The following is a 25,892-nucleotide window of genomic DNA, read 5'->3' as shown; positions in this document are numbered from 1 at the left end:
ATGCTAATTATTATTTATATGGCTTTATCCTTCCTAAACTTTTCCAGGTTTTTAAATATTGTTTTTCTAGTCGTTGTCTTTCGGATTCCTTAACAATCATTTTATATAACTGGCTCGTGATGTGCCATGATTTAGACCCCTGTTGATAAGATCGTTCAAGCTTTTTTCCAATTTCGTGGACATTCTCTAAGAGTGATTGTGTAAATCCTAAGTCTTCATTTGTATATGGTTTTAGAAATTCGTCTTCTAAGGATGTATGATAGACCATACGGTTCATTGCTTGAATAAGTCGGTGTCTACGTTCTTTGGTCTCGACATGATTTTTCAATATCATACTTATACGCTCACTTTGTGGCCAATATTTAGGACGCAGAAATGCGTCTCCTCCTGTCGTCATTACAAAATGATAAAGGATTTTCCCATCACGGACATAATCGTGAATAGACATTGACTTTTTTGGTTTTGGTAATTTTAAAGCTAGAGGCTGATCTCGCTTCATGGGTGTTTCTTGTTTTTTTGGTAATGAATAGGACTTATATTTTTTTATTATTTCCTGTCGTATATCTTCCGCCGGCAATTGACCTCGGTTGGCCAGTTCAAGTCGTTCACGATACTAAGTCAATGTCAGCTATCTTGTACTAGCACTTTTGCTTACCTTCTTAGCATTATTTAAAAGGTATTCGGTTTTATATGCATTGGTTACGTGCTGATAATGCCGGGTCCTTGTTCGTATTATTTCTGAAAGAACGGATTGGTATTCGGGCTCTACAAATTGATCACAACATTTTAATAGCCCTTTATAAACATTTAAGCATTCTGCTTTATGGGTAATTGGTAATTTCTTCCGCCATGCCGCACTCATATTGAACTGGTTATCAAAATATTTGCATACAAGAATTGTGGTTAATATTCCTTCACTTTTTATCAACTTTAGCTTATTTTCCTTCAATTAATTATATTGGCATTGAAAAAATTTTCATTTTCCTTCCATATCCTCGAGATGAGCACTGGCGGTATTCTGAGATGCTAGACTTGGGCTACAATGTTAGGACGTCAAAGTTCTTTTCGATCTGAAGTGTACACGAAAAAGCAGGGACTTTGAGTAGAAAAAAGAGAATGACATTTTAAAAAAAATAAAAAATAAATAAATAAATAAGAAATCCATTGATTTACATACTTCCTAAAAGCCTAAGAAACCTGCACCATACTAATCACATATTCTTCGAATTCTAAAAGTAGCGAGTTTTACTAAATAAAATTATGATACCATCCTTTGTAACGGTTAGAAATAATATTCACAGATCAAGAAATTTACCAGGATCTATAAGTTGATACTCATTGGTATCAAACATTGAACTACGATGTGTGTATTAAATACAAAAACTGAAAGGATAGAACTTTAATAAATATTTATTAATTAATACAATGCTTTAGTTTCGTTTGGTTTTTTCTTCTTTTTTTTTTTTTTTTTTTTAGATACACATATAGACGGGCGTGTATCTTCTAAAAAGAATTATCAAAGAAACACAATCAAACATCACAGAAAGAAACCGGTTCATAGCGACCCACACCTTGCTATTCTTTTTAATCAAACGAACTTCACAGGAAAACCGCTGAATATATCAATCTTCTTAGTGTATAAAATTAAACATAGTAAAGATAAACATTGAAAAATCAAAAGAACAGCATAAATAAACCAATAGTGCCTGCTTTAAACTTTGAACATATGAAAATAATAATAGAAACAAACAATAACAAACAATTAACATCGACTTGTTAACTTGTAGTCAACAGAATTTGGAATACACCAGGTGAAATTATATCCCATGTTTCCACCAAGCCCATTTTTCGGACCGGTCAATAATGGAATGCTTTCCTTCTTGTAAAGCAGCAATTTCAAGGCGATCAATCAAGTCTGCATCGCGACCAGCAGTTTCGGGCAAAAGTAAACTGAAAATTATACCTAAAATCATACAGGCAAAGAATATCCACAACACCCTGTCGAAACCAATTACTTCAGTTAACTTATTAAATAATAGACCCGAAAGAATTGCACCAGCTTTACCACAGGCAGCACAGATTCCATGAGAGAAAGCACGAACTCTTGAAGGGAACACTTCAGCTGGATAGACAAATGAAGTTGTGTTTGGTCCAAAATTGAAGAAAAATTGGGCGAGAGCAATGCAAACGAACCTTCCAGCAGTGGAGATGGTGTGCCATTTTCCAGCAAGTACAGCAAACAAAAGAGAGCAAATAGCAAAACCCTGGATTTGAATCCATTTACGGCCCATTCTTTCAATTAAAAATACACTCACCCAGTATCCAGGAACATAACCAGCGATTGCTATAATCAGATTACCAATAGCATTCTTCTGTAATTTCCTGTACTGGTTTTTTCCGCTGTTAAAACCCATCTCATTGAGAATGACAGACTGGTTCAGATTGACACCATAAAATGCAATGTCCAAAAGGAACCAAGAGATAGCTGCACCAAGCAACAATCTCAAGTGTCTCCACTCGGAGAAGTAGGCAATAAAAGTGGACCCTGTCTTAATTTGTTCCTGATCCTGTTGTTCCGTTTTATCAGAAGGAGGCTCTTTAGAAGTCATGGAAGAATTATCGCGAGGTTCAACTTGTACTGAACCAGATCTCTTTTCGGTTGGTTTTGCAGCATCCTCGGGTTGAGCCAACTCTGTGGGAGTAAGTTTTTCTGGGTTTTTCTTTAAATCATCCATTTGAGAATTACTTTCTTCTTCACTAACGGCATGAACATTCTTTGAATCTTTAAATTGTTTAGATTCTTTCATTCTCATTCGAGGAATCAAAACAAGAAAAGCGGGAAGCAAGGCGATGCCGAACTGAATACGCCAAACACCATCTAATTTGTGGTAATTATTATGCACTTCTAAAGACGTTCTATAGCACGCGAGAATGACTAGAGTAGCGATACAACCGATAAGGGTACCCCATCCTTGGTTTGAGAAAATCCAAGCAAGCAAAGCACCACGGCGGTGAACCAAAGACTGTTCGGACGTGATGGAAGCAGACATGGGATAATCACCACCAATACCAATACCGAGTACCACACGGAAAGTGAAAAGCCACATGGACTTGTCAAGGGGAGTAGGAAGACGGTCGGGAAGACTGATCAAAAGAATCGTAGCGATGATAACGACCATCATTTCCTTACCATAGACGAATTGACGGCCAAAGAAGTCACCCAAAAACCCGAAAAGAAGCTGCCCCAAAATGTTTCCGATGTTTGTACCAGCATTTACAAGGCCACGAATTCCTGATGGGTAATCTTCATGGCCTTCCAAACCACCCCAGTACAAGTAGGAAATAATTGGAGTTACCAAGTTGATAATGAACAAATCATAACTATCCAACAAGAATCCGGTTCCTGCAATGGCGAGGAGCTTAGCCTCTTGCTTGCTGACCATGCCAAACAGCTTTTTCTGGTCAGCTGCTTCATATTGCTCTAAAGGAAGAGGCTCTTTGGGCTCTTTGCTTTTAGAGAAGGGATTCCATTTAAAACCCATTTTCAACTTGGGAGAATTCAATGTAATAAGAGAAAAGTTTACAAAGAGAAGATAAAGAACAGAAAACACTCACAACAAGAAAGGATGAGCGAGGAACCAATTCACACGGAAGAAACTGAAAATAGGATTTGAGCGCACTAGACAAGGTATATACCTAAAATACGCTTTCTTAAACAAGAATTGACTTGTTTAAAAGCGATAATTGACCAAGAAGGGTCAAAAATATGGTCGTGATGGCGTACCAAAGGGTAGTGGTAAGTGCTAAGGACAGTCTCAATTCTTTTATGAAGTTAAGGAAGCGGCGAAGCTCCGACACCAACCCGATAAGCTGAAATTTTACTAATGATAAGTAAGGTAGTACCCTATCTGAAAGACGTCAGAGATAGTTTATGAGCGGAAATCTTCAAATTAAATCAGTACCATAGTGCAGTGTAGTGCAGTGTAATTTGCGGTAATAAACAATAAGATGTTAATGAAGGATTATTAGCATCATTTCGCGTTTATGAAACCGACAAAGGATCGTCCAATGCAATGTTGGTGATACGACACTGTCCATGATACGTTATTTCGCAAAAGGAGAAGAAAAGAAATTTTCAAAGATCCCGAGTATAAAAGAGCATGAAACCTTAAATACTTTGGCAATACGACATCAGTTACGGTAAAACATATTTTCATGAATAACTAACTAATAGTTCATTATTTATTTTGAAACTAAGAACATTAAAGAGGTTTTAAGGGTCATAGATCATGTAAATCCAGAAGGAAGGGAACTCACTTTTTTGGGCAATATTGAGCAACAGCATACTTCCCGGTTCGTTCCCAATGAAGCATGTGTTCAGAAAGCTTTTCGTATAAACCATCTTCAAGACCGACAACAACATCACTAAACATTGGTAAGTATCAGCCTGGGGGGAAAAAAAAAAATACTTACGCTTTGCATGTACGAAGAGCTAGAATGTTGAATTTTCCAGCAAGGGGACCGAGAGCCACTTCGAAGGGAGTTGTCTTGGGCCATTCGCAGTCGCCAGTCAACTTGCGGTAATTTAAATCGCCTAAAGTTCGTTAGTAAAGTAATCATATGATGAGACAATGTGTACCTTTGAAAATGACCATATCTGATTTAGCCAAATCTTCAACTAAAGCTGGAGCAAAATCGGGCATACGACCAAAATAATGAGCAGTGGTCCAAAAAGAGTTAGGGCGAATTAAAATTTTTCCTTCAGCATGGAACTCTTGAAGATCGGAAGCGAGTTGGTGAATACTTTCGCCAGAGAAGTAGGTTGTCAAAGAAGTAAAGACATGAGGGATATCATTCACCAAAGCATCAGAAACAAACCAAGGAATATCTTTGGGATGCAAAATAACTGTATCAACAACTTTTGCTTTCAAAAGGTAAGCTGCGAATACAAGATCAACATAGAGTTCAAATCCGGCATTATCCAACACAAAATCGACACGTCCACCTGGGTGCTGCTGAAGCTTTTCCCAGACCTTTGGAAGGTCATTCACCAAAACATTTTTTTGAGCTTCTTCCACAGCCTTCCGGCCCTGAAGTTGTTGGAGCTCTTCATATGTCAAATTTGTCAATAAACTAAGATCAGTCGCATTGCCCCATAAGGCAACTTGCGCCATTTCAACGAAAATCATGTAGGCTGTTTGGGGCTCGTATTTTTTATTGAGAGCATCGAGCTCATGATCAAGGTTAACATAGCGAACAGCCAAATCTTCAATCGCTGCATGGCTGGATTTTAAAGTGGAATCTTTTTGGTCAAAAAAAGGATCATGACGTTTCCATTCTGAGTGAGCTTGTAAAAAGAGGTTCATCATCCGGTAAAAGTAACATTCGGAGTAAAGCCAAGGAGCATCTCCCCAAGTCATGGGACCGCATTGATTCAATTCTTCATTATATTCCTCCAGGTCGGAATTATCTCCCTCCAAGTGTAACAAAGGACGGTTGTGCTGTATGTCATATTTGAGTTGGCTCAGCATATTGATGATAGACTTTCCTTGAGTAACGTAAGAAGAATTTTCTGACATGCCGGCTTCCAGCGCCTTTGAAACATGGCGGGAAATATCGTCAACAACGTTGGATAACAAGGCAGGCCATCTCCGAACAACGCATTCGTATGCAAACGATTCAGGATCGCTTGTCATAGCATAGGCTAAAACAAGAGATTAGCCAAAAAAATACAAAACGCCAAACAAAACTCAAAAGCGCGCAACTCTTATTGTCTTCAAGCACCCCTTTCTACAATATATCACCACATACGTTTCGCTGGATGCACCAATTTCGCGGTCATCACTGTCATTTTACACGAAATTAATCAAGCAAGGAAATGAAGCGTCAAAAACACACTTAAGGATGTATTTTACAAAGTTGAATTTGGTTAGAGGGAGAACTTGCAGAATTCACTGAATATATATAAAATTCAAGAATTACGCAAGGGTGCCTTATTTACGACGTAAAGTAGTCTATTAGACCCTTAGGATGATATACTTATTCGCATACTGTCGTAGGTGTACTTTGTCAAGGTAAGCAAGTCACAGCGTTATGCGATAGGCTTATATATTTACGAGAATGAATGGGTTGATATAATCTTAACACCTCTTTGTGTAATATTGAGTAAACAAACAAATGAACTTGAAATTAAACAATTGTAAATATGTGAATGGATTCTTTTTCAGGTTACATCGTCTATTAATTTTACCTTCTTGGCATTCAATCTTATGGCAGTTCCTGCCCTTGATGACAAGCCTCAATATCTTTTAGCTTAAAAGATGTCATACAATGGTAAGATTAAGATTATTATTCTCTATACTGGTAGAAGGCTCTGTGGCTTCAAGTACTTTGTCGAATCAGAGCAAATAAAGAAACAGTAGCCCCAAATATGATGTGTATCGTCGATCTAGATATTCAAGCATGAAAAATGATGAAACCAAAAGATTTGAAAATTTCGTCTAAACAAACCCAAACGAACTATTCAGCTAAAGGGGATGTTTGCGCTGATGGAATCGGCTTTTATTTGTACATTATATTAGATCAACACAGTTGGTTAATACATTGTAAGTAATCATAATTAATCTAACAGATTCTATTTCATACAAGTTTTGTTTTTTTAGTATAATTCAATGTGAAATGTATAGAACAGAGTACGATTAATTGATCATAAAGGAAACTTGGCCAGCTACACAAACAGAGCAAGGCAGGATGGGATACGTTTGACATACACTTCCCTTGTTCGTTGATTGATATAAGAAGTGATCGGAATTCATTTTGTCGGCATAATTTAAAGCCATTGCTTAATATATATTTTAAAGTATCGTTGGAATGTAAACATCATAAATAGTAACATAAGGCATATCAAAAGTGTCAATAAAAATCTCAAAAGCCGCTTTCAGTTTCAGCAAACCGACAACGCCGTCTTTGCCTACCTTCAGCGGCCTCTCTGAAGCTGCACACCGTTAACCCTTAAAACCATTTGGATTGATCTTTTTTATTGGGAGAGTGTACAACGTCGTTTGTTTTTGTCTTCATTTCTCCTTGCAATTCCTGCGCATCTTCACGAGGCTTTTCTAATTGATCCACAACCTTGTCTTTGCTATCGTGTACGAATGACTTAGCCTTGTCTGCAGTGTCACCTACCGCACGATCAAAACGACGGCCTTCTCTTTCAATGGCATTCATGAAGTCTGCATTTTTCTGCTCCAATTGGTTTGCTGGCTGTTTATGGCGACCCATAAAGAAATAAGCAGCTGCTGCACCAGCAGCAACGATTCCGCCGATCTTAATACGTCTGTCCATGATTTCAAAAATTATTGTTTAGCGATAAAGAAAAGCGTCTTAAATTGGTATATTTTGTGAGTATATTTATAGGAAATCTTTTTTTGCGTCTGATAAATTCCTGTTATTTCTGAGAAGGGCAGGTACCGACTATATTGGAGCGTATCTAAACGTAATCAAGTCAATTCAATTCAAAAAGTAAATAAAAATATGGTACTGACCACAATTTAACTTGTATTATAAGAGAGATGTGTACTGGTGCAGCCGATGATGGGCTTCTTATATAGTAAACACCATTTGCTATACGTTTGTATCATACATATTTTATAAACAAAGTTACGCCAAGAAAAACGTAACTTGTCGAATTCATGAGATCACTTTCGTACGTACTATTTCATCTTTTAGAGACCCTCTACAGCTTACTTCGTGCTGATGTCACTTTGCCAAGTCCTACTAGATGGTATAAGAAAAAACAACGTTAACGAAATTCTAAAGGTAACGGAAAGAAAGGTAAAGACTTATTTTCCTTGCTTCTGTAAAAATTCCACGGATGGATTGTTTCGGTTGATCTCAAGAACTTGCCGTGTAGTGACATACTCTTTAGGTTGGATTCTGTAACTTACGATAACTGTTCCTTATTAGAACTTCCAGAAATAGACATGAAACAGACGTATGGTTGGAAAGACAGAAAATAAAATAAAATAAAAGTTTGAAGTATCGCTGTACTCCCCTTTCCCTCCGGGCGAAGAATTATTGAAAATTTGAGAACCAAACAAACAAGAATAGTAAGAACCAAAGTCAAGTAAAATACTAAAGAATTAGAGTCATATTTTGAGTGATGTCCATTTAAATTTATTTAAAAGTTTAGTTTTATTGAACTCAAGAGAGTTCGGGGTTTGTTTTTGAATAAACTGCAATTATATGACTGTAGGGATTCGCTAAATGATATCTAGAGAATGGATATTTTTAGGTACATAGATAAAGTTATGTTGATAAACATAAAGCAAACAAGGGGAGAGAATGCAAAGGTATTTTCGAAACCAATCCGTCTTTCAATTGAACCTAAACAACAAACATTAGAATTTAGAAACACGTTCGTTAACACGAAAGGTGTTTCGAGATATCTTTTCTCTTCGAACTTGGCGTTTCCCTTTGCCCCAGCGAAGTTTCTGCTGATCCAGTTCCTCTTCCACTGTTGCCAACCGTTCTTTCGGTGCTTCACAGATCCTGGAAATTAAAAGACGAGTAGCTTGAAATTTTTTAGACAAAGCTCCGGTTGTCCACTCGTCTGGGTTGGACAACCGCATGTCGTGAATTGCATTCTTTTCCTCATCCGTCAATTGATTAGTGGAAAAACGAAGGTTTCCCTTTGAAATAGATTTCCTAGATACAAAAGGAGATAATGAGTCCTTAAGTTTCTCTGCTAGCGCCGTCCGTTCTTTTACTGATGGAGCATCGTAACGGAATAACAGCGGTGTAATTCGGGTGTCTGGCGAAGATGCAGGTGGATTGTAGTATACATCTGCGGAAGCATCTGCTTCAGCAATTTTTGTTCCTAAAGGAACTTCTGGTCGTTTAGGGATTCGCATCTTTGGATACAACCGATTAATATTTCGGGTTTGAATAAGAATCCCCTGTCGAACCCAGCTTTGCTTTATAAAATGAAACATATTAACAAAAATTAATGCAGTTCAAAATAGCCAGCTCAAAAGGACTGCTTCAATATTTAAAGAATGAATTATACAAGCATACAAATTTTGCCTTTCCAGCCAATTCCAGGTTCTTTAAGTTCAATAAAGGAAGTAAAGCACCTCTTTTTTTTAAAAAAAAATCGCTAGTACACCTCTTACCCAGGATTTGTGCGTTTTGCCAACGATATCAGAGACTGCTGAAGAAAAGTAAGTAGTAGGGACTTTGTCTTTTCTCCCATGCCTCTCCTTAAAAAAGGTTTTCGTATAGGGATATATAGTCTATTTTAGAGTCAACTTTAACGACTGCTTTGGTGGTTTAGTGGTATAATGCTTCGTTGCCATCGAAGCGACCCGGGTTCGATTCCCGGCCGAAGCAAATCTTTTTAACTTTTAGTTTCTTGCTTTGTATGACCATTGGTTGCTTCCAGGTTTGTTGAGAAAAGAGTTGTGGAAATTTAAATTGCGGATACTTGTTTTTGGTTAGATCTTTGAAGCTTTTGCAAGTATCTATATCGTAGTTGGTAAATACCGGTTTCCAATATATGGGAAAAGAGTCTCCATAGAGGAATGGATGGCACAAGGTTGGTATTTTTAAAACAAGTACAAAACTCCCCAGCTGGGCAAAAGGTTCGTTTTTTGGGTTATGTTCAGTCTTACGATAATGGAATTTTACGCCTTCAAGATGAATCAAGTATTGTTGAATGCGATTTGGCTGCAGTCCTCGGAAACCTAAAGATTCAAATACGAGAATGGTTGGACATTGTTGGTCGTAAATGCTCAGATGGAAAGATTGATGTATTATTAGTGCGGTCAGTAGTAGGAATGGATCTTCCAAAGTATAGGAAAACACTTCAATGGCGACAGGAACTTGAGTCGGAATGGAATCGTTTTTAAGCTCTTTCGATTTCATTGAGAAGAACATGTTTCCAGCCAGGCTTCCAACGTAATCAGAAAGAAAAGCAGATATTGATCTCATGGCTCAAGATAGACCGAGAATATTTTAACATTTATGAATACAAAACTTGAAAACTTGAGAAGAAAAACAATGAAAACTTAAATTGATTCTAATTATGGATCATAAAACGAATAAACATGTGTATTTTAAAGAACGAACATTACAAGAAATTACAAACAAAAAGCTGAAAAGCAAATTAGGCGTCAGAAGGTTGGCTGTCTGTTTTAAAGCCAAGATCCTTTTCATCAGATACATGGACTATTTTGTTGATTTGGGGATTGGACATTGGCTCGTTGGGAGTTACGGTGTCTGCAGCAAACAAAAAGAAGCCCAAAAAGGTACCACAAAATAGAAACAATATCACATAGCCATTATAGTACATGGCCAGAAGCATGGCAATATAAGTTACAATGAACTGGATAATATAGAGACATGAGCGTATAAAATGGAAACAAACACGGGTGAACCAGCTCAAATCATGGGAAGAAGAACTAACGAAGGAGCTTTCGGGAGAATGATGGCATACATGGTTGGATCGGTTTTGAGACTGACGAATACACCAACGGTCGAATTCACGCTGTAAGCGATGAACGAGTTCCAGAGCCATCATCATAAAAATGATACCAAAGATACTTCCGACAAACATACCCTTGCTGCGTATATGCCAATGTTTGGTAATAAAGCAAGCGTCAATGGTGTACCAGTTCCAATACATGGAGGTTTTGCAGGAAGCACCGGTGGAGGAAGCGGTAGAAGAGCTCGAAGTACTGGAGTTTGTCATATTCGACATTCCACCCATAGCCGAGTTGCTCATTTTAGAGGCCCCCCGTTGGAACACCTCAATAGCAGACTTGTCATTTTCAGCATTCAAGAGGGAATCTGACTGTTGTTTTAAGCTTCCGCCTAAATGGATTAAAATATCCCCCATATTTTCTTTTGCCTGTTGTAAAAACGACATGTGGAATAAACAAATGAAACTATAAAGAGCAAACGATGAAGATGAAATAAATAATAGAAAGCAAGGAAATCGCTAGATGTGAAAGAAAAGAGAGCAAAATGAAAAACTCCTTCTTCCCTTTTCTCCCTTTTCGAATGAAACCGGAGAGAGTAAATAAAAATAAAATCAAAATTCGTGAATCGTTTTGACTCTTACAAATTTTTTTGATAAATCCTGACAGCAGCTTAATTTATTAACGCAAGACACGTTTACGTTTTGGCCGCCGTTCTCTTTTCGTTTTTAAACAACGTTGCTGTGATTTTTTTTTTTGTTTGAAAGGAAGAAACTTGTCAATGGTAAACAGAGAAATGAAGGAAGGAGACTATATAAATAACAAAAATCGCTATTTGAGGCATTTTTGATGCTCTCATAAGAAAATGTCTCAATGAAGCACAATTGTCTCGGATTGTCTCATTTACTACTATACGCTTTTTTTTCTTGTTATTTAGCGAGTCGCTTACGATACCTTTTTTCTACTAGTGTGTGTGAGCCATGGAAACATTGACAATAAAAAAAGGATAAAAAGAATGAAAAGAAAAAAGAGTTATAAAAAAGAATTTCCTCAGATCCAGCGTATTTAATAAATTATTGGACGCTTTTGGAATATCAAAGGAAATTCGATTTCACTTTATTCATGGTTCAAAACGACCCGTTTTTCTTTTAATAGGTTTAATCTTTTTTCTTTTCTTCCTTTTTTCCTTTTATTTTTTTAAAAGGATATTTCGCTTGGTACTCAAAAACATACACCAAAATATGATATATACTTTATATAAAGATAGAAAAAAACTATGGTCACAGCCAGGCTCGAACTGGCGACATTCGACTTATTAGATCGACATGATAACCAACTACATCATGCGACCATGCTGTGATGAGTAAAGCTATAAACTAATTTATGGCAATATGCTGTAACTTTAGAATGAAGTGTGAGTAAATGGTTTTTCTCAGCTGGCTTTTACATATTATCACACTTGTGAGTGTGTTGAAGAGTAAAAACAATGGGCTGTTCTGGGAATCGAACCCAGGACCACCATCACCCTAAGATGGTATCATACCACTAGACCAAACGGCCGCTTTTATCAAGGAAAGATGGCATCCGTATATGATAGGTCTACTTTGTGTTTCATATTCATAAATTATGTTTTCAAAATTTGGTTGTATTTATAACGAACGAGGATGGGATGTTTCCACCTTTTTTCTTTTTACAGCGAAACGTTAGCGTTGGACTAACAATTTCAGATACTGTGGCTTTCGACGACTGTGGAGATATCTTTCGTTTTACGACTTTGAAATAGTGTCATTACTATTACTTTGTTTGTCCGTTGTTTTGTCTCCTGGCGCCGTCAAAAGAGTCTGAAAACGAGTAACCCACACATGGTGTGTGTGTGTGGGTTGCACAAAAAAGATTGCTTCGGCCGGGAATCGAACCCGGGTCGCTTCGATGGCAACGAAGCATTATACCACTAAACCACCAAAGCAGTCATTGATTATTTGACAAGGCTATTTTCATAGATACATTAGTGAAAGGGTAACCCAAGTGCTACATGGATGAAAACCCTTTGTGAAACGCGTTCTTTCATATTTGGAGTTTCAAGAAGCGCCTCTATCCCAGAAATTTGTCCGTTCATCGTATATCTCAATTCAAAGAATGCTTACTTGTGTGTTGTTGGACAGGGTGTCCATATTTTACTATTGTAATGAATTGAAGTAGCAAGTCAGCAAGGACAAAGCATGTGTGCTATGTAATTTTGACAGAGAAAGCATCATAAATTATGGGACGTTCTTTTGTTTATTCAAGTGTAAACAAAATACTTGTGTTACTTGGTTAATTGTGACTTGACTATGATCAAACAGCTGCGCAAGGAAAGCGAAAGAATCGCGTTTTGAGGCAGTTTTTCTCCTTTAGTATCACCCAAATTGAGCTTTTTCTATTGTATCTTTAGTTTTTTTTTTAAATGAAAAAGTAGAATCGACTTGTTTTTCTGGTATTACTCCCAATAAGCAATTCGTCACCATTCACAAGTTTCTCGTCTAAGAAGAAATACACCTTGTCTTGATTATATTCTATTGTTTGCGAATTGCTAACGACATATAGCCCCTTTTTCGAGTTATTCTTTAAGTAGCAAGGGGCAGCATCATGGTTGGTTTATCGGTTTTTATTATAGCAAGCAATTGGATTGGTTTCAGCTTCTCTTATATGCTGGACATATAACATCTACATTTACAAGGGCGCAATTTGTTTTGGTTATTTATTAATATTGATATTTTTCAATAATCACAAAGTCTGTCAATTATCAACTATAGCTAATGCTTTTCTTCTTCGCTAGCGAGGTTTGTGATAACGTAGTTTAAATAGTTGAAGAATATAAAATGATTTACAATTACAAACTATCCATTGACTTTTCACCCATTTGAAAATAGATGAATTAGTATAATTGCTGAAAACTTGGTTTGTTTATAAAAATGTAAACAAACCAGAAATTGCATAAGTGTTACTTGTCATTGCAACCCAACACCGTAAGCGATGCGAATTTCTTGGCAGGAGCAAACTTCCTCTTTCTTCATTTCTTTTACCAATTTGATTAATTTTGGGGCTTCTTTTAACTTGGTGGAATGATATAATAAAATTGGACTATAATTGGGTGTGTTTTCATTCGATATTTGGGAAGCTTGCGAGCAGGAGAACTCACAATTGCTCTAGTCTATTGCACTTGAAGCGGTAGACTCGCTCAAATTTTACAAGAATGTCAAAGAATAATAATTTAAGCGATCCTCCTGCGTACAGCCATGTCAATGTTTACAATGTTGATCTCGAGAAGGGACTTCCTTTGTACACACAACAGGACACAAATAAATCACCCAATTCAGGTTCTTTACAAGCCAAAGAGAAGAAAGATATAGCTATGGATTAACTTGGCGATTTTCATTCCTTTTTAGATGAAAGGAAACGTGAAGCTTCACAATTCCTAAATCGGGAATTTCCCGACAATGTAGTTGTTAAGGAGAAATCGCAACGATTGTTATCTACAATTATTCCCTCTTTGGTGTGTGTCTGTGCGATATCTTACTACTTCCGAACATATACTTTTCTAGTCGATGGCTTTAAAGATTGGGGCAATTGGCCCTTGGGTCCTCTGATTATTCATGTTGTGATATTCATAGTATTTGTAGCTGCTTTTTTTTATGAGTTCAACCATTTCCAATTTATCGATACATTTGATTGTTTACTAACAAAAATATTAGGTCTTCATTCAATTATTCTCGGGACTGTTAGAAGATTACTTTATGTGGTCATCTTGATGGGTTGTATCCTTCCATTCCTATTCAGTGCTATCGGAAACATATACAGTGCTATTCACAGTGCTATTGGAAAAATCATTGGTATGGTCGTAGATATTTTGATGTACGGTTTAGGTACCATAATATGCGGTGTTGGCTATGGATTGTATTGCACTCTTTTAGCCTGTCTTGGTTTAAACTTTGTAAGCTCAACGGAGCACACGAGTTCGCCTACGCTTCCCAGCTATCAGCAAAGAGACAATGCACTTCCTCCTCCGCCGACGGATACGAATGAAGAAATAGAGTTGCAGAGCAATCCTAGTACTCAACTTTAGTTCCGTTCATTTGTCTTCTATTCTCTAGTCTTTTAGACTCTTCGGCTAACGCAGATCGCAATCGGTTATGAATTGCTTTGATGAACCATTATCTATATTCTTTTTTATTTGGCTATTTCAATTTCAGTTGGAAATGGCTTGAAACTAAGAAACAACCTTGTATTAATTTGAATTGATGACCGCAATTAAAAGACATGCATTTAACTTCTCATCTCAAAGGCAATGAGTAGAAATCGAAAACGGAAGACTTACTGCAGCTACTAATTGAAATGCATAAATACTATATTATTGTTGAGTTTTTTATCAAAAATTTGTAATTTCACTACATCCACAATTCGTAATCCTTTTTTGTTCCCGGTTACTTGTCGAGTAACGTCTCACAAGAAGGGAATTAAGAAAAGCATTTCCAAGCACGAATCTACGTTGAACAAATCAAAAAATAGAAAGCCTACAGCATCCCGGATTCCCATGTTGTCTCCAACCATAGTACTAACGAGACCCTCAGACGCTTAACTGCAGTGATCGGACGGGAACTGGTGTTTTCGCCTAGGTATGGCCGTAGACAGTGTTTAATGTTTTTCAAAAAATATATTTCATCAGTACATGTGTAATGAAATAATTTCATTGTAACAAAAGAAGCGTTACCATCTTGTAAAGCCTCAAGGTTATCGCAGCAACAAAGAATAAGAAATTTACGGTTTGATTGGCAATGTTTACTTCTTACATACTTTTTCAAGTATCTTTCGTTTAAAGCTACGTTGGACACAAAATGAATATGGGTATAACTTCAGGTTCTTGATTTAACTATTGAAGCTTTCTACTTTTATTTCAAACTAATTTATCTCCACATGTATTCTAGTATTTCTATGTTCCATGTTGCTAACAGTGAAGTACGACATAAACCTCAAGAAGGTACCTCTACAGGAAACAAAAATTTCCCATCTTAGCAATGAGTTCAGCTATTGAAGAGGAAAAGGAAATTTTAGAGTCCATTTATCCGGATGAATTTCAATGTAAGTAAAATATATAAAAATCATTCTATTTGCTCCGATAGGATCGATTTTACACCAAAAACCGAAAAGGCAAAAATTTATGAGCTTTGCATGATAAGTGAAGAAGCTAACGAAACAGGTTTGGATGAAAGGACATTCCAGATTACTCAAACAATAGATTCGGAAGAATCTAAATGCTCAGATCCTCGTATGAATATACTTTTTAGAACGTAGGTTGGTATACCTGTCTTGCTAACCAACATTGCAGCTTCTGTCATTTTGATCGCGACATTGAGCGATGAATATCCCAATGAAATCCCTGAAATAAAAATTCGCATTAGTCCACCTCATCGTTGGCTTGGCGAAGAGCAAATGAAGTATCTCCAAGAGGTCGTTCATCAAAACGTAAGTAGCGAGAAAATTTTGAATAAGCCAGAGAAGTGCTTTCTAGTCTTTGCAATTGAGCTAACCTATTATCTTCAGGCGGAAGAATGCTTGGGCATGGCCATGGTGTTTTCGCTTTGCTCCATACTAAAAGAAGAAGTAAATACCGTTCTTTATCAACAATGCGAGAAGGAAGAAAAAGAGCTTGAAGATCGCCAGAATCGTGAGATTGAATTAGAAAATGAAAAATTCCAAGGTACCCCGGTAACCGCTGAATCGTTTATGAAGTGGAAGAAGGAATTTGATATTTGGAGAGAGGAAGAAATTCGAAGAGAGAATGAAGAAAGGCTTCGCAATGCATTAAATTCCACGTCTAATAACAATGTAAGAAAAGCAATTCTTGAGAAGAAACTGACCGGTCGTCAACTTTTTGAAAGAAACATGGTCAAGGTGGATGACTCTGAAGATTACGATTAGCCTTAAGCCTTTTGGAGACAAATATTTATTCTTTTCTTGATTCTAAGGTTTTACATCATCAGTTGGTCTTGATCGTTGTACCATTTCACTTTTTTGTTTTTCGCTCTTTTAATGATGATTTCATTACTTCAAACCCGAGGTATTCTATATATCACTTGTTTCGTGAATGTATAGTGATAGAGCATTTGCTGTAGACTTTTTTATAACTGTAAATATATCTTGGGTGTTCATAACTGTATGCCTTCCTTCGCAGGGTCCAATGCTCCGTTGTTAGCCTTGTATTCCCTTGAATCTTATTATAAATAGCTTGTTGAGAGTGGAATAATATCTTATTTTAATTCAATCCAATATAAACTTTTATTACTTAGAATTATCGCTGCTTACAAACGGTAATAAGTACCACTTGACCATTGAGAGTTTAAGTTGTCTGTTTACAACCTCATGATGAAGTGTTGCTTAGAGCTTATTGAAAATAATGAAAGCAACCGAAAAAGATGTTTTATGATTTAGTTTTGTTGATTAGCTCTGCCAGCTAGTCCTTGCAAAGTGAATATTTTGTCTGGGTACAAATATCACTTATGTAATATCTGAATATGAAAAAAAAAACCCACTAAAACGAAAGTAACCGATGGGCTGTCAAAGAGTTTTGACAGCAAAATATTCAATTGTTTCTTTGTTTATGTTGATATAAACAATACACCTATAGAATAATCATATAGGAATCAACTAGAGCAATATTAATAATTCCTCTTGACACCACCAATACTACATCACATACACGCTGTTTATAATATTGGATGCGATCCTTTAAATAAAAACATAAACAGAAAAATATCTTTTGTTGTAGCATGCTCTTATATCTTTTTAATTGAGGAACTTAGGAATCCCCCAAGTTCGATGCAAGAGAGAGAACGTAAATAATAAGGCTCAGAGAAACAGAAAAAATTTTAAGCGCATAGGAATACCGAAATACTCTACTCCAAACCATCAAACGGTTTGCGTCAGGCCAAGCCACGGGATGACTAATAACGAAAGGAATGTCTGACTGTAGTTAAAATTCTAGTTGTTGGGTTTTAATTATTTTGACTTTGCTATCCCAGTCTTAACGTGTATAGACTAAACCGGGTCCGTCGTTAGGGAAAAACCTTTAAAAAGACGGTTCGACTTCTTGTTTTATTTAAATTTTTGAGTTTGTGGATTTTGCATCTTTGTAAAATTGGAAAAATCATGTCCGATCAAAGTCTTGTTTTAGTAACCGGCGTAACAGGATTTATCGGTGCTCATGTTGCTGTGTCATTAATTACAAATGGTTACCGTGTACGGGGTACCGTTCGTTCCATGGAAAAAGCTGAAGAGCTCGTACGTCTAAATCCGGAGCTCAAAGACAAGGTTGACTTTGTACTTGTGAAGGACATTATCGCGCCTAATGCGTTTAAGGATGTCGTCAAAGATTGTGACTACATTTGCCATGTTGCTTCCCCCTTTTTTTTTGAAAGTGTAACCGATAATAAAGCCCAACTTTTGGATCCTGCTCATAAGGGTACAATCAGTGTTTTGGAAGCTTCTTGCAACGAACCAAAAGTGAAACGTGTGGTCATTACTTCTTCCACTGTTGCTATCTGCGACTTCAATAAACATCCCTTTACTGGCTATACATATACTGAAAAAGACTGGAATCCCATAAGTTATGAGGAGGCTCTAACAACTAAGAATGGATTCTCTGCTTATTGCGCTTCGAAAAAGTTTGCCGAAATAGCTGCTCGTAACTTTGTCAAGGAAAAGCAACCTCATTTCGATATGTGCACCGTGAACCCAGCTTTAGTGGTCGGTCCTCCCATCCATCCCATGAGCAATATGGAATCTTTGAATACTTCTGATCGCCTTTTATGGAGTCTCATCAATGGCTCAAAGTCTCAACCTTCAACCCAAAACATACATGTCGATGTTCGTGACATCGCTTATGCTCATGTGATTGCAATGGAGAAACCCGAGTTAAGTAATGATCGTATGATTGTATCGCAGGGTCCTCTTGTCACAAATGATGTCTGCAAAATTCTTCGCCAAAAATTTCCTGATTTGAAGGAAGTCATTTCCGAACCTACCGACGTTCCTTTCAACGATAAACACTTTAAGGTGGACAACTCTTATTCCAAATCCTTTGGGTTGCAGTATCACAGCGAAAAACAAACTTTTATTGATACTGCCACAAAACTCTGGGAACGTGCTAAACAATTTGCACTCACTCATTAATAATCTTGAATAACTGACCGCTTGTAAGGAAATTTTATTATAAAAGCATTGTTTTTTCAGAGATATCATTCTGCACACCAATTAAACTTCAATAAAGTCCCTTTCATCAAGCACTTTTGGTAATTGAAAGAAAAATACATGAGAAACAAATTTTTTCATTCCGTCCAATATATTATAAGCAGCTGATAATTTTCATCATTATTTACACACGACAATATGAGTAGTATTAAGTATATTAATCACCTCTAGACATTTTTTATCGTTTAATACGTTTACCTGCAAATAAACCACCCGTCCATCCATATAGACATAAAATTAGAGAGATTATTCATTCATAAGTGCTAACTACTTTTCCAAGTTACTTAGCAAACTTTGCACAACCACTGGCATCCCACGCATCCTTGCACCTTCATAATTACTATTACCGTTCGTACGTCTTTTGAATAATTTCGAATTATATATTTCGGAAAACATTAATTAACTAAAAAAAACAAAGAATAAAGGAACTTTTAGATGAGACAAAAAAAGCAACCAAACCAATAGTAACCTAAAAGGAAATTTTTTTGAGCTTTCAAGTGCATACAAAAAAGTTCATATAGATTTTTCTTTCGTCTCGTATGCAGTGTCTTAAAAGCAGATAAGATGTACTACTAATTAAATAAATCACAATATAAATATATATATAACCAAAGCCCTTAGGTTGAATAAGAGCAATTCAATAGAGGATGTCTGTCAATTGACAGCTGCTTTAAAACAGTTTATCCTCTTATGCATACATAAAAAGTTTTCCGAATTTTTGTAAAGTGTATCCCATAAAACACAACAAACACCAAAAAAACCAACCGCGACTTAATTTTTTAAAAAAAAAGAAAAAGATTATTATAAGGAAGCCGAGAACGATGTATCTGGTTCCGCTTTTACAGGCAACAGCATACTCTCCATCATATTTTCAGGGAACAACGACATAGGCTCTTTCAAAAATTTTGAATCCTGTAACTCGGAGGACGAGATTGACTGAGAAAGCTCGGGAGAATCGTCCGACTTGACAGAGTCTGAAGAGGGACTTTCATCACACAACCTTCCACGACGTCGGCGTATAAGCTTATTCTTCTTCAAGCCCAAGGGACGATCGTGGCCATGGAGACGAGCATACAAACCACAAGCATTACAGACCGTTTGTCCCACGCGGTTTTTACGCCACAAGGATGTCTTTGTAGCATTGCAGTTGGCACACATCAAATTTTCAATACCTTTTTGACTACTTTTGTTTTTGGGAGTCAATGGTCTCATCACTCCATACTGCTTCGTATACAGACCACATGCATTACACAAATAATGATGCTTATCAGCAGTTCTACGCCATAAAGGTGTTTGAGTAGCACCACAATTAAAGCAAATATGCTCACGCGCTCTTTTCGGCTTGATGACACGAGCCAGCTTGGCAGCAGGTATAGGTGCCCTAGACGGAGCTGAACAGGCAAGTCCGGCAGTCAAAGCAGACTTTCTTGGAGAAGACAAGGAAGGATTTCCATCAAGAGGGTCGTGGGGAAAAGAGGTAGGTGTTGGAGGCACGCCGCTTTTTGGAGCTTCACCACCAAAAGCTTCATAGGAGAAGAAGGGCTCCATGGAAGACATTGCCGCTAAGTAATCAGGAGCGGCATTGCATTCGTTTCCGGGTGTATACAAATCGGATACATCGCGAGGAGAATCATATGCAGGTCTTTTATTCTGAGGAGGTTGAATACCTGCATTTGGCATTTTGCAATCATTGCCATTAAGGTAGGAGACGGAACTGAAAGCGCGCTGACAGTCACCATCAGAGGCCGGAAAGAGAGGCATTTGATTATCACCCAAACTAAAATCAAGGTCTGAGGATCCATGTAATGGAGTTTCTAAGAAAGCAGAGCTCGGCGTAGGAGCAAAAGTGAATGGAGGCGTGGGCTCCGATAGTAAGCTGTTTTGGACGGAGAAATTTTCGTTGTCGATGTGGGAACCTATACCAAAGTTTCCGCTCCAAGATGGAGAATCATAATAGGAAGCACTTTTACGAGGCTTTCCAGGAGCGGTGGGCTGCATAGAGGCAGCTGATAGACTGGGATAAGAAGCCCAAGCTGGAAGGGAAGCGGGTTTAGATGGAGGGATTGCTGTCGAAGCAGATCTTTGGGAATTGTCGTTTCTTATGGAAGCGAGGGAGGACGGGGTGTCCGACAGAAGGTTCATCATTAATTCGGGATCAAAATGAAAGTCATTTTTTTCATTTTCGGAAGGATGAGAAGGTTTCTGAGAAGCAAAGGGGAAAAGGGCGTCATCAAAAAGATGTGAAGAGGGAAATACTGAAGGATAGTCGACAGGAGGGGCAGAGCCCTCAGAGGCAGAGGCCCCTTCAGCCAACGAGGAAGGAAGTGGTTGACCAAAGGGGAATTGAGATTGTTGAGAACGGTAATTCATAATTAATTCAAAAATTAAAGGGCAAGGACAACAAGAACTTGAGACAAAATAAAACACGACAGTGTTAAAGTGATGATAAGGGGGAGTATAAAAGAATTTTTCGAGGGGTATTAATTAGATTGGAAATAAACCAACAAATACTTTTCGTTTTGATGTAAATAAAACAGAAAGCACGGATTAATCAAAGAGAGGTTATAAACCACCGAGACATCTTGGAAAATGGAATGAAACCACAAAATATCTAGGAAACAAAAAAAATATAAATGGCAAAAAAGAAAACGGGATAAAAAACCGATTCCTAGAAAAGCAAACCTATGGAAAGGGAGGGACCAAATCGAAAAAGGACAGTAACCTTAATCAAACAAGTATTTAGGAGAACATATTAAACAGATAAACAAAAGAATTCCCTTTTTTTAACAAAAAAAAAAGACGACAAACCTATTAGGCGATTTTTTTTTTCAACAAAACATAACACACACAAAAATAAAAATCAATAAAAACCAACAAGAGTTAGTAGCAACACTATTCACGTATCACAAAATTTAACACATTTTGGGCGAACGACGCGCACGGAAAAACAGATGAAATAAAACAAAAACAAATGATTACAAAAAAGAGAAAACACGCGCTTTCTTGGAATATCTTACAAGGTATACACGAAAAGAATCAACAATTGAATCTTTATACAGAATACCAACAAACAAAAAATACTTTTTATGTTGTCTTGAAGTTGTATGAAATCTGGCGAAAATTTATATGTGTATGTGTGTGTGTGTGTGTGTGGTGTTCAGCTAGGCTTGTGGGGGGATGGACTCTTAAATAGGAGAAATCGGGTTCCAGGACCTAAAAACGTGCGCCCGACGATTGAAAACCCGGACAAACCTGGGATGACTTATTGGGTAAGGTGAACACTTTTCGTAACCAGTGAGAAGGATCGAATCGTCTAGACTCGTATGCACCAAGAAACCTTATCTCTAGCTTGAGGGACTTTATTAGCTCTGATTGGACGACGGACGTTATTTCCTATCATCATAGACGGATGAAAGTTTGGACAGATAAGGTTGTTTAGGGACAGGATAAGCTGTAACGGCGCGAGACAACGAAAAACTTGCGATAGCACAGCCACCAGAAAAAAACAAAAGAAAAAAGGAAGAAAAACCAATAAAACGCGATTTCTCTTCAACGTCGCTTTTCATTTTCATTTTTTTGTCCTTGGAACAAAAGCAACGATGCCTTTTTGTCAAAACCAGCGATTCAGTACGACGCGTTTCGGCTACCTACTGCATAGAGTTTGGTTTGATAGGGACCGCAGTTCCAAACCGTCATGAGGAGAAGTAGTTCAGTAGGAAGATAAGGCATAACCGAAACAAGGGAAATGGACTAGAAACGTTGGTTGTAATTAAAATGGGAATGAGAATGAGAATAGAAGAAAGAGAGATACCATACAAATTTTAAAATTCTTTTTTTCGAAATCCGGTTGGATATTCTTCCATTCCTCCTTCATAGCTCTTTATATAGTTTCAATTAAATACTGGTTTAACAGATCTCTCGATGGTGTAGTTGGTTATCACATCCGGCTGTAATTTCTAAGATACCGGTTGGTCGCTAGTTCGAATCTGGCTCGAGAGATTTTTTTAGTTTTTTGGAGCGGCTCTTCCGCGAGCGCTCTGTGTGTGTGTGTGTTTTTTTTTTTTTTTTTTTTTTTTTTTTTTTTTCTTCCTTTTTCAATAAACAAAACATAGAATTTTTGAGTATGTACATGTTTTACTAAATATACAAGATATCTTTTTTGGCTGTTGTTTCTTTGTTTGTTTATGTTACCTTTTTTCTTTGTTTACCGTATCCTCCTAACACTCGATTCCTTTTCCTTTTCCAATTCCCGTCCAGTAACTCATTGTCGTCCATACGATTTGCAGTTTCTTCTTCTGTTTTGTTTTGTTTTCTTATTTTAATTTTATTGGGTGGGCTTTTATTCCTGCTTGTTCGGAATCATGAGCATCTTTGCTATTCCCCGGTTATTTTCTTCGCGTTCATCTGCTTCTTCACGACATCCAGATTTTCATTATTTACAAATTCAATCTCAAGGAACTTGGCTTCCTGCGTTTACCTCCCATTTCCAAGCCGAATATACTGTATGCAATATTTGAACCACCCTTCCTACTTTCCTCTCCATGACTAACTCTTCATAGATTATCCCCCTTGCCAACAGGAATCCTCTTCCTCTTCCTTTGCTCCATCTGTTTCTCTGTTCCTTTGCCATTCCCCGTCTTTCTTTTCGTCTGCATACTTCAGATGGCGTATGCCTCCTTGAGCTTGTGCGTGATACCGACTCATCCTCAATCTCTGCTTATTTGAATCGAGAAGACGATTGCTGTTCCCCTCCTCGTTTCCGCTTTTCTTGCATTGAGGAACTCCTTCAACACTCAGCTTCTTTGGACAACTCTTCCACAAACTCTCCTCATCTGCAAGAACATCCGTCTATTATTTCTCTTTCTGATCATTCTTCTTCTTGCTCTTCTTCACCTCCTAATTCTTCAGGCTCTGATTTCTCGTCGTCGGAATCGTCTGATGCATCCTTTGATTATACCACTCTGGCAAACACCAAAGACCCTCTTGTCTCCCTTGACATTTTGGATGACTCTTTCTCCTTGACTATCTTTGATACAAACCAAGTAACAAAAGCCGTACTTGTGTTGGAATTGCATGTTCCCATCTTTCGTGATTTCCTTTCTCTAGAGAAATACGTTCCGCTATCCTTCCTACCTTCCAACTTTGACATCGCTCTTTCCTTTCTGTCTCCGATTTCTTCCCCTCAATCCACCCTGCAACTATCCGTGGATCAGGTCAGCATGGGCATTCCGAAATCTACGCAAACACGAATAAAATCCTTTGACAAAAGAAAACGAGAAACGCATTCGGAAGAAGGAGGACAAACTACTTCTTGGCCACCCTTTTCGATGTCTGAATTTACTTTCAAACTTGGTCCACAGTTACGAGTATACCAGAAACCTCTTTCTGTTTGGCGCCCCGAAAGCTCCCTTTGTACTCTTACGGCCGAAATTCAAACTATTCCTTTAAACCAAGAAGCTTCCTTGTTTGAAATCTCTTGCAAACTTACTTTTGCTTGTGAGTCGCTTAAATTTTTAAAACTTCTTCCTTCTCCTTCTCAAATGTCATCTTCATCCCCTGCTTCTAAACTTAAACCACGTTTCTTTATTCTTGTCTCCGAATCTTTCATTAATCAAGATTTATCAAAGTTAGCCCCTCTTCGACTCATTGGCACAGATCCACCTAGTATGTCTTCCATCCTGAATTTTTCTTTATCTAACTTTTTCAGATTCCACAAACGTTGATTTACAAGGCTTTCGTATATGTGAATTTGAAGCGGGCTTCCCATTTTCTAGCTGTACGTACTCGTTTGTGTTCCAGCAAGTCACTGAATCCGGCGCAAAGGCGTATGTGCCAATGGTTTTGTCTCCTTTGCCATCTCTATGTAGTCTAGAGATTGAACGACCTCCTTTTCCTTGTGAAGTCGTCGTCCCACATACTGCGATTACCGACTCCTGGATTCCCAATAATTCGAATCAATTAAATGTCCTTTCTTATCATCGAAAAAGTTCCAGTCCTTGTGTACGACCCTTTCAGTTTCAGGTCAGCAAATTACCTTCGTTTTCTAGCCCGAAATTTCCTTGGCCTAAAGAGTATACTTGGATCAGTTCCTCCACACTCTCAATTCAGCCCTCTGATGGTGGTATGGATGTTTTGCTATCCATGAACATTGTTTCTTCCCTAAAACCAGGAAAGGAACTCATCCGTATTGTTCAGCCCAAATATTCCTCATTAAGTTGGGGCATGGTGAACGGCCATCCAAAAACAGAACATCGAATGGTTCTTTTCGAAAGTGGTGAAGTTGTAGTATTTCAAGGCCGCTATCCAACTTCTTCGGTTGACATTTGCTGGAGTATCAAATCTGTGTATGAAAAGTGCTCAAACTTCACATCTATTAAACTTTCAATTCCTACACCTAATGTACCCTCTCTTGTCCCAACTATGATTCACATTCAATCGACTTCTTGTATGTATTGTTTTGCCGCTTTATTACTAACTATATTAGATTTTCTTGCTGGTTACATTGATCCTAATAGCAAACGAACGATGCTTAAACAACCTGTTTCAGTCACTCAATTGGCATGGAATAATCAAACTGTTTCCGATTTAATCCTCTGCTATGAAATAGAAGAACAAAGTCATGATGAAACTAATGTGCTAATTAATAATTATGAAAAGGTTGTACTTCCTGCACCTAGTGCTTGGCAGGTTTTCTGTTCTCGTTCACAATCTTTGCTTTTAATGTTAAGTTGCTTCGGAATTCTGTTACTTTTAGTTTATCAACTAACTTTACCACTTGAAGCAGTAACTGATCAAGCCTCGTTTTTGACTACACCTTTGCCAAAGAATTTTGAAAACCATGAAAATTTGAGAAGCTTGCAAATCAAACTCTTACAAGCTCAAGCGTTCAATCAGAAACTGCAAGAGCAGCATCAAACAATAACAAAGGAAGTACACAAAACTGTATCTGTTACTAGTTGTACAAACACCGAATATATTGCCTCACCTACGAAACTTTCCAGTTTAGAGCTTGAAAAGCAACAGTTTCAAAATGCGTTTGGATTTTTGCGTTTCAACAAGAAAAACAATGCAACGAATTGAAATTTTTTTTTAAGAATTTAATATCTTCTATTTATATAAATTGTATAATAG

At 37.5% G+C, this 25,892-nt stretch overlaps 12 protein-coding genes and 6 non-coding genes across 18 annotated transcripts; 7 read left to right on the top strand and 11 right to left on the bottom strand.

The window, feature by feature from the left end:
* Positions 1-10: 10 nt before the first annotated feature.
* Positions 11-862, bottom strand: SOMG_04391 (mitochondrial LYR family protein, implicated in protein assembly or maturation; the record flags this gene model as incomplete). Its single annotated transcript, XM_056183177.1, has 2 exons — positions 11-613; positions 656-862. 2 exons carry the CDS (start codon positions 860-862, stop codon positions 11-13), a joined length of 810 nt encoding a protein of 269 aa, XP_056039227.1.
* A 955-nt stretch (positions 863-1,817) lies between these two features.
* Positions 1,818-3,542, bottom strand: pho843 (plasma membrane inorganic phosphate transmembrane transporter Pho843; the record flags this gene model as incomplete). Its single annotated transcript, XM_056183176.1, has 1 exon — positions 1,818-3,542. The coding sequence occupies one exon, from the start codon at positions 3,540-3,542 to the stop codon at positions 1,818-1,820; it is 1,725 nt and encodes a 574-aa protein (XP_056039228.1).
* Positions 3,543-4,313: 771 nt separating this feature from the next.
* duf89 (metal-dependent phosphatase involved in cellular detoxification/metabolite repair Duf89) lies at positions 4,314-5,851 on the bottom strand (the record flags this gene model as incomplete). Its single annotated transcript, XM_056183175.1, has 4 exons — positions 4,314-4,425; positions 4,474-4,594; positions 4,640-5,704; positions 5,812-5,851. 4 exons carry the CDS (start codon positions 5,849-5,851, stop codon positions 4,314-4,316), a joined length of 1,338 nt encoding a protein of 445 aa, XP_056039488.1.
* Positions 5,852-7,011: 1,160 nt separating this feature from the next.
* Positions 7,012-7,344, bottom strand: SOMG_04388 (Schizosaccharomyces specific protein; the record flags this gene model as incomplete). The annotated part of the gene is made up of 1 exon (XM_056183174.1): positions 7,012-7,344. The coding sequence occupies one exon, from the start codon at positions 7,342-7,344 to the stop codon at positions 7,012-7,014; it is 333 nt and encodes a 110-aa protein (XP_056039801.1).
* Positions 7,345-8,399: 1,055 nt separating this feature from the next.
* On the bottom strand, positions 8,400-8,993 carry mrpl20 (mitochondrial ribosomal protein subunit L58; the record flags this gene model as incomplete). Its single annotated transcript, XM_056183173.1, has 1 exon — positions 8,400-8,993. One exon carries the CDS (start codon positions 8,991-8,993, stop codon positions 8,400-8,402), a length of 594 nt encoding a protein of 197 aa, XP_056039093.1.
* A 326-nt stretch (positions 8,994-9,319) lies between these two features.
* Positions 9,320-9,390, top strand: SOMG_20217. The gene has a single exon. It is a non-coding gene; the product is annotated as a tRNA-Gly (tRNA).
* A 191-nt stretch (positions 9,391-9,581) lies between these two features.
* Positions 9,582-9,908, top strand: ten1 (nuclear telomere cap complex subunit Ten1; the record flags this gene model as incomplete). The annotated part of the gene is made up of 1 exon (XM_056183172.1): positions 9,582-9,908. One exon carries the CDS (start codon positions 9,582-9,584, stop codon positions 9,906-9,908), a length of 327 nt encoding a protein of 108 aa, XP_056039870.1.
* Positions 9,909-10,165: 257 nt separating this feature from the next.
* On the bottom strand, positions 10,166-10,927 carry ctr4 (plasma membrane copper transporter complex subunit Ctr4; the record flags this gene model as incomplete). The annotated part of the gene is made up of 1 exon (XM_056183171.1): positions 10,166-10,927. One exon carries the CDS (start codon positions 10,925-10,927, stop codon positions 10,166-10,168), a length of 762 nt encoding a protein of 253 aa, XP_056039221.1.
* Positions 10,928-11,755: 828 nt separating this feature from the next.
* On the bottom strand, positions 11,756-11,829 carry SOMG_20216. Its single transcript has one exon. It is a non-coding gene; the product is annotated as a tRNA-Ile (tRNA).
* Positions 11,830-11,966: 137 nt separating this feature from the next.
* On the bottom strand, positions 11,967-12,038 carry SOMG_20215. The gene has a single exon. It is a non-coding gene; the product is annotated as a tRNA-Pro (tRNA).
* Positions 12,039-12,373: 335 nt separating this feature from the next.
* On the bottom strand, positions 12,374-12,444 carry SOMG_20214. The gene has a single exon. It is a non-coding gene; the product is annotated as a tRNA-Gly (tRNA).
* Positions 12,445-13,710: 1,266 nt separating this feature from the next.
* Positions 13,711-14,266, top strand: SOMG_04384 (uncharacterized protein; the record flags this gene model as incomplete). The annotated part of the gene is made up of 3 exons (XM_056183170.1): positions 13,711-13,834; positions 13,904-14,127; positions 14,210-14,266. The coding sequence occupies 3 exons, from the start codon at positions 13,711-13,713 to the stop codon at positions 14,264-14,266; spliced, it is 405 nt and encodes a 134-aa protein (XP_056039651.1).
* A 759-nt stretch (positions 14,267-15,025) lies between these two features.
* Positions 15,026-15,140, bottom strand: SOMG_10105. Its single transcript, XR_008803638.1, has one exon. It is a non-coding gene; the product is annotated as a 5S ribosomal RNA (ribosomal RNA).
* A 389-nt stretch (positions 15,141-15,529) lies between these two features.
* gir2 (RWD domain protein, involved in cytoplasmic translation Gir2) lies at positions 15,530-16,433 on the top strand (the record flags this gene model as incomplete). Its single annotated transcript, XM_056183169.1, has 4 exons — positions 15,530-15,593; positions 15,712-15,780; positions 15,841-15,977; positions 16,056-16,433. The coding sequence occupies 4 exons, from the start codon at positions 15,530-15,532 to the stop codon at positions 16,431-16,433; spliced, it is 648 nt and encodes a 215-aa protein (XP_056039795.1).
* A 1,227-nt stretch (positions 16,434-17,660) lies between these two features.
* SOMG_04382 (NADPH-dependent methylglyoxal reductase GRE2) lies at positions 17,661-18,683 on the top strand (the record flags this gene model as incomplete). The annotated part of the gene is made up of 1 exon (XM_056183168.1): positions 17,661-18,683. One exon carries the CDS (start codon positions 17,661-17,663, stop codon positions 18,681-18,683), a length of 1,023 nt encoding a protein of 340 aa, XP_056039793.1.
* An 879-nt stretch (positions 18,684-19,562) lies between these two features.
* On the bottom strand, positions 19,563-21,131 carry fil1 (DNA-binding transcription factor, zf-GATA type; the record flags this gene model as incomplete). Its single annotated transcript, XM_056183167.1, has 1 exon — positions 19,563-21,131. One exon carries the CDS (start codon positions 21,129-21,131, stop codon positions 19,563-19,565), a length of 1,569 nt encoding a protein of 522 aa, XP_056039799.1.
* Positions 21,132-22,676: 1,545 nt separating this feature from the next.
* SOMG_20213 lies at positions 22,677-22,760 on the top strand. Its single transcript is given in 2 exon segments — positions 22,677-22,714; positions 22,725-22,760. It is a non-coding gene; the product is annotated as a tRNA-Tyr (tRNA).
* A 362-nt stretch (positions 22,761-23,122) lies between these two features.
* mug4 (Schizosaccharomyces specific protein, DNAJ domain) lies at positions 23,123-25,841 on the top strand (the record flags this gene model as incomplete). The annotated part of the gene is made up of 5 exons (XM_056183166.1): positions 23,123-23,263; positions 23,321-24,425; positions 24,469-25,206; positions 25,246-25,394; positions 25,419-25,841. The coding sequence occupies 5 exons, from the start codon at positions 23,123-23,125 to the stop codon at positions 25,839-25,841; spliced, it is 2,556 nt and encodes an 851-aa protein (XP_056039798.1).
* Between the last annotated feature and the right edge of the window lie 51 nt (positions 25,842-25,892).

Source organism: Schizosaccharomyces osmophilus, chromosome 3 (genome assembly GCF_027921745.1).
Source record: "Schizosaccharomyces osmophilus chromosome 3, complete sequence".
NCBI lineage: Eukaryota > Fungi > Ascomycota > Schizosaccharomycetes > Schizosaccharomycetales > Schizosaccharomycetaceae > Schizosaccharomyces > Schizosaccharomyces osmophilus.
Note: the sequence above shows the minus strand (reverse complement) of the source record. Positions and strands in the feature narration are given on the sequence as shown.